This window comes from Brassica napus, chromosome C4 (assembly GCF_020379485.1).
Source record: "Brassica napus cultivar Da-Ae chromosome C4, Da-Ae, whole genome shotgun sequence".
NCBI classification, from domain to species: Eukaryota; Viridiplantae; Streptophyta; class Magnoliopsida; order Brassicales; family Brassicaceae; genus Brassica; species Brassica napus.
In genome coordinates, this window is record NC_063447.1 from 56,214,274 (window position 1) to 56,225,132 (window position 10,859).

General features: G+C 36.3%; 1 protein-coding gene across 1 annotated transcript; it reads left to right on the forward strand.

Annotated features, from left to right (window-relative positions):
• Positions 1-1,719: 1,719 nt before the first annotated feature.
• On the forward strand, positions 1,720-5,933 carry LOC125586200. Its single transcript, XM_048756042.1, has 3 exons — positions 1,720-1,965; positions 2,041-2,437; positions 5,806-5,933. Exons 1-3 carry the CDS (start codon positions 1,720-1,722, stop codon positions 5,931-5,933), a joined length of 771 nt encoding a protein of 256 aa, XP_048611999.1.
• The last annotated feature ends 4,926 nt before the right edge of the window (positions 5,934-10,859 follow it).

Consider the following 10,859-nt stretch of genomic DNA (forward strand, 5'->3'; position numbering starts at 1 on the left):
AAATGCTAATGCTCTCCGAATGCTATCTGACCAATGCTCTCAAATGAAGCTTTTAGAAAAGCATTTGTATTTATAATTTATAAAATTAAAGAAAATATATAATTAATTAATTTATTGTTATGAACAAAGTGGATTGCTAGAAGCCAAAGGCCAAAAACCGTGGCCCATAGAGAGAGAGAGAGTCGGCGGCCCAAGAGGAGAGAGAGTCGGTCGCCTCTTAGCTTTAGGATGTTTCCATTTATCTATCCATGTTTATCTTTAGGAGATTTTCCTTTTCCTTTTAGGATAATGATTTGTATACTTTCCTTTTATCTGATTCTTGTATCCCCTATATAAGGGAACACTTTGAATGAGAAATAATAATACAACAGAACACGATTTCATATCTTGTTCACAACACGTTATCAGCACGATAGCCTCTGAACCCTGAGACCAAAAACCGAAACCCAAAAGTCTAAGCCGGCGATCCAAAACCAAAACCCAAACCTAAAACTTGTCCTTAGTTCATCAAGAACCCAGGAGAACCATCCTAGCTTCTCAGATCACGTTCCAGACCGAGAAGAACCGCAACCAGCTCGCGATCGAACCCGAACCCCGCGACAGACCCGAGACGATCCGATCCCCGTCCAGCTCGCAGCCGAGACGCCTCCAGCCGCGATCGACTCCATCCGCGACCCGATAGGAGACAGCAGACGTCCGATCATCTCAGCTCGAAGTTCCATCCATTCTTAGGAGGTCCGGTTCTAAATCCCCTACGAAACAAAGGTATAAACACAATCTGAGAACCTAGAAAATAAGAACCCTAATTCAATGTCTTGATAAAACCCTAAAAGAAACCATGAGATTAAAATCGACAAGTCTTAGAACTAGAAACATAAAATCGATTCCAATTAGAACCTGGTTGAATGTTGATTGATTGAATCTGAAATTGACAAACCCTAATCAAGGAATCGAAAACCCTAAACCCTAAAAGAAACATGTAGCCGATTTTAAGATTGATCTTGATTGCTTGATTTTTGATTTGATTTGAGGTTTAGGATTGTTTAGATTGCTTGAATCGATTTATCTGAACATGAAATACTTAAGGCCTTGAAACCTTAAACATAAGTTGATAGAATTTAAAGATTGAAACCTTAGGAATCATAAGAATGCTTAAATCGTTTTGCATAAATCCGAACATGGTATTGCATTCACAACTGATTAAAACAGGATCGGCCAGCATATAGAAAACACTTGATCTCGAATCTGATTGCATTAAAACTCATATAGCCGTGTGGCATTAATCTTCCTGGTACATGTAGAATTGAATTTTAGGATTGATCACACCATGAATTACATAACCGAACCTATTGATTGTTCACATAGCCGTGCGGCTTGTCTGATAGCACCATGGTCGATTAGTATTGTTTGATATCATAAATGCATAAGACGTGTTGTGGCCGAGCTTGATTGTATCCTGCGGCCACGTGATCCCATTATGAATCTAATGTCTTGCATGATAATGTGGATCAGATGTCGAAAATAGCAAACAGAGACTATGCAGCCCTTAATCTCTCCGGAGACAATTACTTGCAGTGGGCGCTAGACACAAGGATTAGTCTAAAGTCTAAGGGACTCGGTGAGACCATCACTGAGGACAGTAATGAGAATGAAAAGAATAGATACAGGGCCATATGTTATATGCGCCATCATCTCATAGAAGGTCTTAAGGATCAGTACATGACGATTGAGAATCCATTGGATCTTTGGGATGCTTTAAAGCACAGATATGATCACCAAAAGATGGTGTTGCTTCCAAAGGCAAGGCACGACTGGATGCATCTCAGATTCATGGACTTTAAGTCCGTGGACGAGTATAACTCAGCCTTGTTCAAAATTGTCTCAATACTAAGGCTGTGTGGTGAAGAAGTGTCTGATGTTATGATGCTTGAAAAGACCTACACGACTTTCAATCAGTCGAATTCTGTATTGCAGCAGCAATACAAAACAAAAGGTTTTGCCACATATACTGATCTGATCTCATGTCTACTCTTGGCCGAGGCAAATAATGAGCTTCTCATGAAGAACAGTGGAGCTAGACCGGCCGGGACAGCACCATTACCCGAAGCCCATGATGTTGAAAAGAAAGATCCCAAAGAAACCTACTACACCCAAGACAACAGGAAACCATACGGTCATGGCCGTGGTGGGTACAGGGGGCGTAGGCGTGACAGCCATAACGGTCGAGATAACTACTCAACCGGCCGAAGAGGAAACCACAATAACCGTGGTCGTGGTTCCAATTACGGTCGGGGCCGAGGGAGTTATGGCCGTGGACGAGGTGGCATATCCAAACCATCTCACACGTCCAAGTCTTTATGTCACAGATGCGGGATGGACAATCACTGGGCCAAGAACTGCAGAACTCCAAAACACTTGTGCGAACTCTATCAAGAGAGTATCAAGAACAAGAACCCGGAGGCAAACATGATCCAAGAGAACGGTCATGACGACAAATGATATGGATATGATGCTGATGATGAATCCGACGGCAACAAAGATGACCAAATGGATTTTGAGACATCCGACTGTCTAAAGGACTAGTTTTTTTTCTCTTCGAATCACATTGTCTTATTGCTTTATGTCTTTGATTTGGTGTTTTTATTTTATGAAATGACATTTATAAAAGTTTTAAAACTTTATGAAGTCTCTAAAGTTCAGTAAATTTTATTTATAGAAATGAATGATGAGATGAGTATACTTGTGGTGGATAGTGGCACAAGTCATACGATCCTTAGAGACAAAAGGTACTTTATGAGTCTCAAAATGCAAAGTGCAAAGGTACAAACCATTGCGGGTGAAGCCAGCCTGATTGAAGGTCACGGCCAGGCCTATGTGATGATGCCCAAGGGCACTCACCTAGAGATCAAAACCGCCTTGTATTCCCCAAGCTCTAGAAGAAGCTTATTGAGTTTCAAGGATATAAGGTTGAATGGTTTCCACCTTGAAACATGGGAAGAAGGAAACAAAGAATTCCTTAACATAACTTTGATCACCAAAGGCAATAAAAAGATCCTAGAGACCATGCCCGCAATGTCTACTGGTCTTTACTATGCAAGGATCAGTATGATCGAGGCAAATGCCTCAGAGCTATTCACTTTATGGCATAACCGGCTTGGCCATCCCGGAACAGGAATGATGCGGAAATTGATGTTGAATTCACAAGGGCACACGTTTAAAGGAGTGATCCCACGAAATCTCACATGTGCAGCATGTGCACAAGGGAAACTCATAACTAGGCCATCACCAGCCAAGGTTAATAAAGAAACCTTGAACTTTCTGGAAAGGGTCCAAGGGGACATATGCGGACCAATACACCCACCTTGTGGGACGTTTAGATACTTCATGGTCCTCATTGATGCATCGACCAGATGGTCACATGTATGTCTATTGTCCACTCGGAACCTAGCCTTTGCACGGCTGCTTGCTCAGATGATAAGGCTGAGAGCACACTTTCCAGACTTTCCACTTAAGACTATACGTCTAGACAATGCTGGTGAGTTCACGTCCCAGGCGTTTAATGAATACTGTATGTCCATGGGGGTAAAAGTAGAACACTCCGTGGCACATGTCCATACACAGAACGGCTTGGCCGAATCCTTCATTAAACGTATCCAGCTGATAGCCCGTCCATTACTTATGAAGTCTCAACTTCCGGTATCAGCATGGGGACATGCAGTTTTACATGCAACGGAACTGATTCGCATCAGGCCATCTAGTGAGCATAGATATTCACCATCCCAATTACTTACGGGTCATGAGCCAGACGTGTCCCACATCAAAACATTTGGATGTGCCGTCTACGTTCCAATTGCTCCACCACAGAGAACTAAAATGGGACCGCAGAGGAGGATGGGAATATACGTAGGATATGAATCCCTAAGCATTATAAAGTATCTTGAGCCAACAACCGGTGATTTATTTAAGGCCAGATACGAAGACTCACAGTTTGATGAGTCCACATATCCGTCCTTAGGGGGAGATAACAGCCGGTTGATAACAAAAGAATTAGAATGGTTTAGACCATCAACATCTTGGCAAGATCCTCGGACTAAAGATTGTGATTTAGAAGTCCAAAAGATAATACATCTTCAAGAGCTAGCTAATAGACTGCCAGATACATTTGCTGACCCAAATAGAGTGACAATATCACACATCCCGGCTTGTAATGCACCTGTAAGATTAGACGTCCAAGATGGACAATGTCAAGTGGCTACAGAGTCTAAGCAACGTTTAAAACGTGGCAGACCAATTGGTTCCAAAGACAAACAGCCTCGGAAATCCAAGAAAGGTGCTGGAACCGAGAGCATCAAGGAAACCGTCCAGGACATAGATGGACCGGTCGAGCCGACCATGACGGTTGAGCCGAGTGTACCGGCCACACCCGATGATCCGGTCGTTCCTCAAAGTGAGGTCCGGGACGCTGGACTTCACGGGACACCAGAGCCGGACAACCAAGAGATCTCTATAGACCATGTGATGTCTGGAAAACAATGGAACAGAAAAGATATCAACGTTGATGATTTATTTGCATACAAGGTAGCACTTGAGATCATGGATAAAGATGAGGATCTAGAACCCACGTCCATACAAGAATGCATGCTAAGATCAGATTGGATCAAATGAAAACAAGCTATAAACGTGGAGTTAGAATCATTGAGAAAGAGAGGCGTTTTTGGCCCTATAATCCTGACACCCAGAGATGTCAAACCAGTGGGATACAAATGGGTTTTTTGTAAGGAAGAGAAACGAGAAAGGAGAAGTAATGAGATACAAAGCACGGCTTGTAGCACAAGGATTCTCGCAAAGACCAGGAATAGACTATGAGGAAACTTATTCCCCTGTGGTGGATGCGACTACATTGAGATATCTAATCAGTCTTGCCGTGAAAGAAAACATTGATTTACGCCTAATGGATGTAGTTACAGCATACCTGTACGGACCACTGGACAATGAAATACACATGAGAGTTCCAGAGGGTATTGAGCTCAAAGATAAGAAAGGTTCTCGAGAACAACATTGCATTAAGCTGAATAAAGCTTTATATGGTTTAAAGCAATCAGGTCGAATGTGGTATAACCGGCTATCCGAGTACCTAACCAAAGAGGGATATAAGAATGATCCAATAAGTCCATGTATATTCATAAAGAAATTCGACAGCAAGGGCTATGTTATAATATCTGTTTATGTGGACGACCTGAACATAATAGGAACCTCTGGAGAGATTTCTCAAACCGTCGAGTGTCTAAAGAAAGAATTCGAAATGAAAGACTTAGGGAAAACTAAGTTCTGTTTGGGATTACAGTTTGAGTATAAAGCAAATGGCATCCTTGTGCATCAAGGAACTTATACACAGAAAATACTCAAGCAATTCAATATGGACCAGGCACACCCCTTACCGTGTCCTATGGTCGTGAGGTCCTTAGACCTGGAAAAGGATCCATTCGGACCTAAGAAACCGGACGAGGAAACCCTCGGATCGGAAATGCCTTACTTAAGTGCCATTGGGGCCTTAATGTATTTAGCTAGTCATACTAGACCAGACATAAGCTTTGCCGTGAGCTTACTATCTAGATTTGGTTCATGTCCGACCTTAAGGCATTGGAACGGAGTGAAACATCTGTTCAGATATCTGCAAGGAACAAAAGACCTTGGTTTGTTCTACACCAACCGGCCAGGAGAGAACTTGGTCGGATATGCAGATGCTGGGTACTTATCTGACCCACACCAGGCTAGATCTCAAACAGGATATGTGTTTACACATAGTGGAGCCGAAGAGTAAGGTGAGGGAGGGGGAAGAGCTATCAAGTTCTAGATCTGGTCCAAGAAGCACTACTGTAGGGAACAATATGCTGGCGTTCAACAAAGCAATCCTTAGTTGCTACATCGTCTAATCACGCCGAGATCATAGCCATGTATGAGGCAAGCCGTGAGCTTGTTTGGTTGAGGAACATGACCGGCCATGTCTTGAAAGAGAGTGGTCTAGCCGTGGGACAAGAGAAGGAGGAGCCAATAATCATCTACGAGGACAATGCAGCGTGCATTGCTCAGCTCAAGGAAGGGTACATCAAGGGAGACAGGACCAAGCATATCCTACCCAAGTTCTTTTTCACCCACGACTTACAGAAGGCAAAGGAGGTTCAAGTAGTCCAAGTCCGATCCAGCGACAACTCAGCCGACCTTTTCACCAAGTCCCAACCAACCTCAACATTCAGAAAGCTGGTTCATCAGATAGGAATGCGCCGGCTGAAGGATCTGCAGTGATGACTTCATCAGGGGGAGTGTCATGCGTTGTACTCTTTTTCCTGTCTACGGTTTCCATTTTTTCCCACCTTGGGTTTTTGGTTTTCCTAGAGAGGTTTTAACGAGGCAACATCGTGCATGATACAAGCCCATATGGTTCTAGCATCCAAGGGGGAGTGTTATGAACAAAGTGGATTGCTAGAAGCCAAAGGCCAAAGACCGTGGCCCATAGAGAGAGAGAGAGTCGGCGGCCCAAGAGGAGAGAGAGTCGGCCGCCTCTTAGCTTTAGGATGTTTCCATTTATCTATCCATGTTTATCGTTAGGAGATTTTCCTTTTCCTTTTTGGATAATGATTTGTATACTTTCCTTTTATCTGATTCTTGTATCCCCTATATAAGGGAACACTTTGAATGAGAAATAATAATACAACAGAACACGATTTCATCTCTTGTTCACAACATTTATTTTATTTAATAATAGAGCAATTCTCTCAAATAAACATTTTTAAGTTTTGTGTCACAAAAATAAACCTCAAAAAATAAAATGACCAAAATAGACTTTTTTATTTTGAAAATTTTAATATTTTTTAAGTTTTTAAAATTTGAAATCAACCCCCAAAACCCCACCCCTTAACTCTAAACCCTAAATCCTAAATCATAAACCCTAAACCCTAAATTCTAAACCATAAACCCAAAAACATACTCCTTAATAAAATATTTTGGTCATTTTGATCCTTAAGGGCTATATTTGTGACAAAAACTTTTCTTAGGTCTATCCTAGAAAATTTCTGTTAATATAATATCAGAAAATTATTTTTATATCCAGAAAATAAAATTTTGATTTCTGAAATTAATTTACAATAAAAATATATTTTTTGAATAGTATTTCACATATAAAATAAAATTTAATTTATATAATATAATTTATTTTAAATTTGAAAATTATTTTTAAAAATAGATATTTTAATTATAAAATTTATTTTAAAATAATATTTTTTGATAAAAAAAATAATTTTTAAATTATTTAATAAAATAAATAAAATTAATTAATTATATATCTTTTTAATTTTATATGTCAATATATTTATGTATATATATATTAGAAATATATTATATACTAATTTTTATAATAATTTTAAATAGCATACTCATACTGCTTTACCAATAATCCTATTAAACAGTTTATTAAAAGCATACGGCTCCTGCAGCATAATGCTCACGTTCTACTAATCAAGGCCTTAAAAAGCTGAAGAGAATTGGTAATATATAGGAAGGGTTCTCATCGTTTAAGAAAGAAAAATTAATTAAAATAGAAAAAAAAAAGAAAAATATCTTACTGCAGAACTTTTAACAACAAATTTAAAATTGGAAATTTGCATTCAATAACCAAACAAAAACCCAAATTTAACTAACTAACCAATTTCACACTTTATCTCTTCTTTTTTTTTTCTTATCTCTCTCTATTTTCTCTCTATAAAACTAATTTCTTTTTTTTTGTTGGCTATTTCACAAATAACCCTTTAAAATTTTCATAGATTGATGTCTATTTACTATAAGTAAATATAAGAAACAAATACTATAATATTAATTTCTTTTTTCTTTTAGAAAACTGTTGTGGTTTCTAACCAATAATCCTACTCTATACATCTCTCATACTAAAGAAGAAACGAAAATAAACTATATCAACGATAGTGTTACAGAAAAAAAAAAACAATTAATATCAACGATAAAACTATATTTTCTTCTCTTTTTGTTTTTTCCTCTTATTTTACTCAATTACTCAAATTATTTTAGCAATCAAAGTTAATCCAGTGCTTGTGACACGGCCGTGTTAAATATAATATTTCTATAATGTCTCTATATTTAAACCTCTACATTTAGGCCTGTCCAATATGGTAAAACCGAACCGTACCTAACCGAACCGAACCGTAATAGACAATGTGGTGTGGTTTTGGTATATACCATATAAACGGAATGGATATGATTTTATAAAAACCGTAGGATTTAGATATGATTTGGTTTATAACCGATTAAACCGAATAAACCGAACAAAAATGACCAAAAGTAGAAACATGTAAATATGTACATATTTTATAACATCACATGAAAATCTATTTTTATATAAGTTTTTATTTTGTTAATAGTTATTACCATATTTTTTATAGTAATAAAGAATCCTAATTTGAAAAACACTTAAAATATAATTAAATAACAATTCATCGCAACTGAGGCTTTTTATTTTCTTAGTCTTCTTCTTTTAATCATTTTGCTTTCTTTTAGCATTTATTAAATTGAAGTGAAGGTTATAAATTTGATGGATAATAACTACAAAAAATTCTTCACAACTTTTTTCTTATTTATAAATGAACAAAGTTTCACTCGAAGAAGCATGCCTTGGATGAACACTAAATATAGAAGAGTGGAAAAACTTTTTTTTCATACTTCTCTTTTCTTTTTATTTTTGTTTTCAAAATTTCGAGCTTCGATTTTAATTCTAGATTTGATTATTTCATCTGAAGGTATAAGCGTTTTTATTTTTTTTGTTGTTTTATTTGAAAATATAAGCATGCCTTGGATGAACACTAAATATAGAAGAGTGGAAAAACTTTTTTTTCATACTTCTCTTTTCTTTTTATTTTTGTTTTCAAAATTTCGAGCTTCGATTTTAATTCTAGATTTGATTATTTCATCTGAAGGTATAAGCGTTTTTATTTTTTTTGTTGTTTTATTTGAAAATATAATATTTTTTAATAAATGACTGCGATGACAATATGACTCTAAAATTTATATAATATGATCCCAAAGTAAATAATAATGTTTTGGTATAAAACCAAATAAACCGAAAACCGAAAACCGACGGTATATACACCGAACCGAACCAAAGTAAATATGGATTTTGAATGGTAGTTATATTTTACTAACCTAAATACCAAAAAACCGAAAAAACTGAACCGATATGCGGATTGAACACCCCTATCTACATTTGCTCGATTAACAAAATCATCATTTCATTAACATGGCATGACGTCGAAAGATGGATAGATTCGAAGTAACTTTTTAGTTTGTACTGTTCGATTCTCTTAATATTTTGTGGAGAGGTACGCATTGAAAGCCAATTAATTTGTCTCTCTAAGAACAAATGTCATATCAGACTTTCAAAAGTTGTCATTGAAATCGATTCTAAACATGGTGAACTGTTTATCGCAAATCATTTTTCGTTAGATCATCCATCTTTCTACTATTCCAGTTCAAATACGCTTAACTCTGAAATTTTAAGCGGAAGTATACCGGAAAAGGTAAACACACTTTGTTGACATAGATAACCAAATCAATTCTCTTAAGTATTCCAACATATACCATAAATCGGGATGTTACACTTCACCCATTCTCAAAGAACCCAATGTCCCACTACGCCCCATGATCGTTACCCATGCTAGTGTGAGCTCTCAGTGACTCCACATAGTATGGATTCGGCTCTGATACTACTTGTAGCGCCTCGACCACCCACGGTTTATGGGTCCCACTCCGTGTAACGGACAGTGCATTAATTTTCAGCCGGAAAAAGTAAGCGCACTTAAATGACATAAATAGACAAATCAATTTTCTTAAGCCTTCAACCATATATCACAAACCGTGATGTTACTATTTAACGGGTAAATCTCATTAATATCATAGAGGGACAGAATCCGATGCTTTGCTGTGTTGGTGTTGTGGTTGAACTCCTATAATATCATAGAGGGACAGAATCCGATGCTTTGTTTTTTTTTTAAGGGATGCTTGGGTGGGTTTAAGGACAATTAGGTAATAATCTGCATCCGGAGTGGAGTGAATATTTTATAAAATATTTATTAAATAGATATTTTTTTTAAAAAAAATATTTATAAAAGATATTTAAATATATTTTATTGATTTTATTAACTGTAAATTCAATTCAATTATGATAATGTTTCAGAAATTTTGAAATTTAAATAGTTATAAATTTTTAAATCTTATATATTTTAATTTAAATGTTATTAATAGATATATACATTTTTAATTTGAAGATCGAGGTTTCCTATATTTTATAATGATCACAAAATTTTCTATATACAAAATTCTAATAATTTTAATAATTTATAATCATTTAATTTTTTTTAAAAATATAACAATTACAAAAAATCTCAATTTTTATTATATGGTTAATGTGATTGTATAATTTATTTTAGTAAGATAATATTAAATAAAAATGATAGATATAAAATTGTTTTCAGGTTTTTATTATTCAGTATCATTACCATATGTATTTTAAATCACCTTAGTTAATTCTATAAATTTTATTTAAGTAAATATGAAGGTTATTTAATGTATTATTTGAGAATGCATATGGTGATGACATCTCAATTTTTTTATGAGAATAATTGTGGTGATGACGCGTCAACAATTTTTTACGAGAATCATTACGGTGATGACACATCAACATTTTTTTCTGAAAATGCTTTTCAAAATACTTTTCCAATAATATATATGTTTAACTTTCACATTAATTGTAGCATTACTTGTTTTATATAGTATGAATATGAGCAGCCACACATATACCA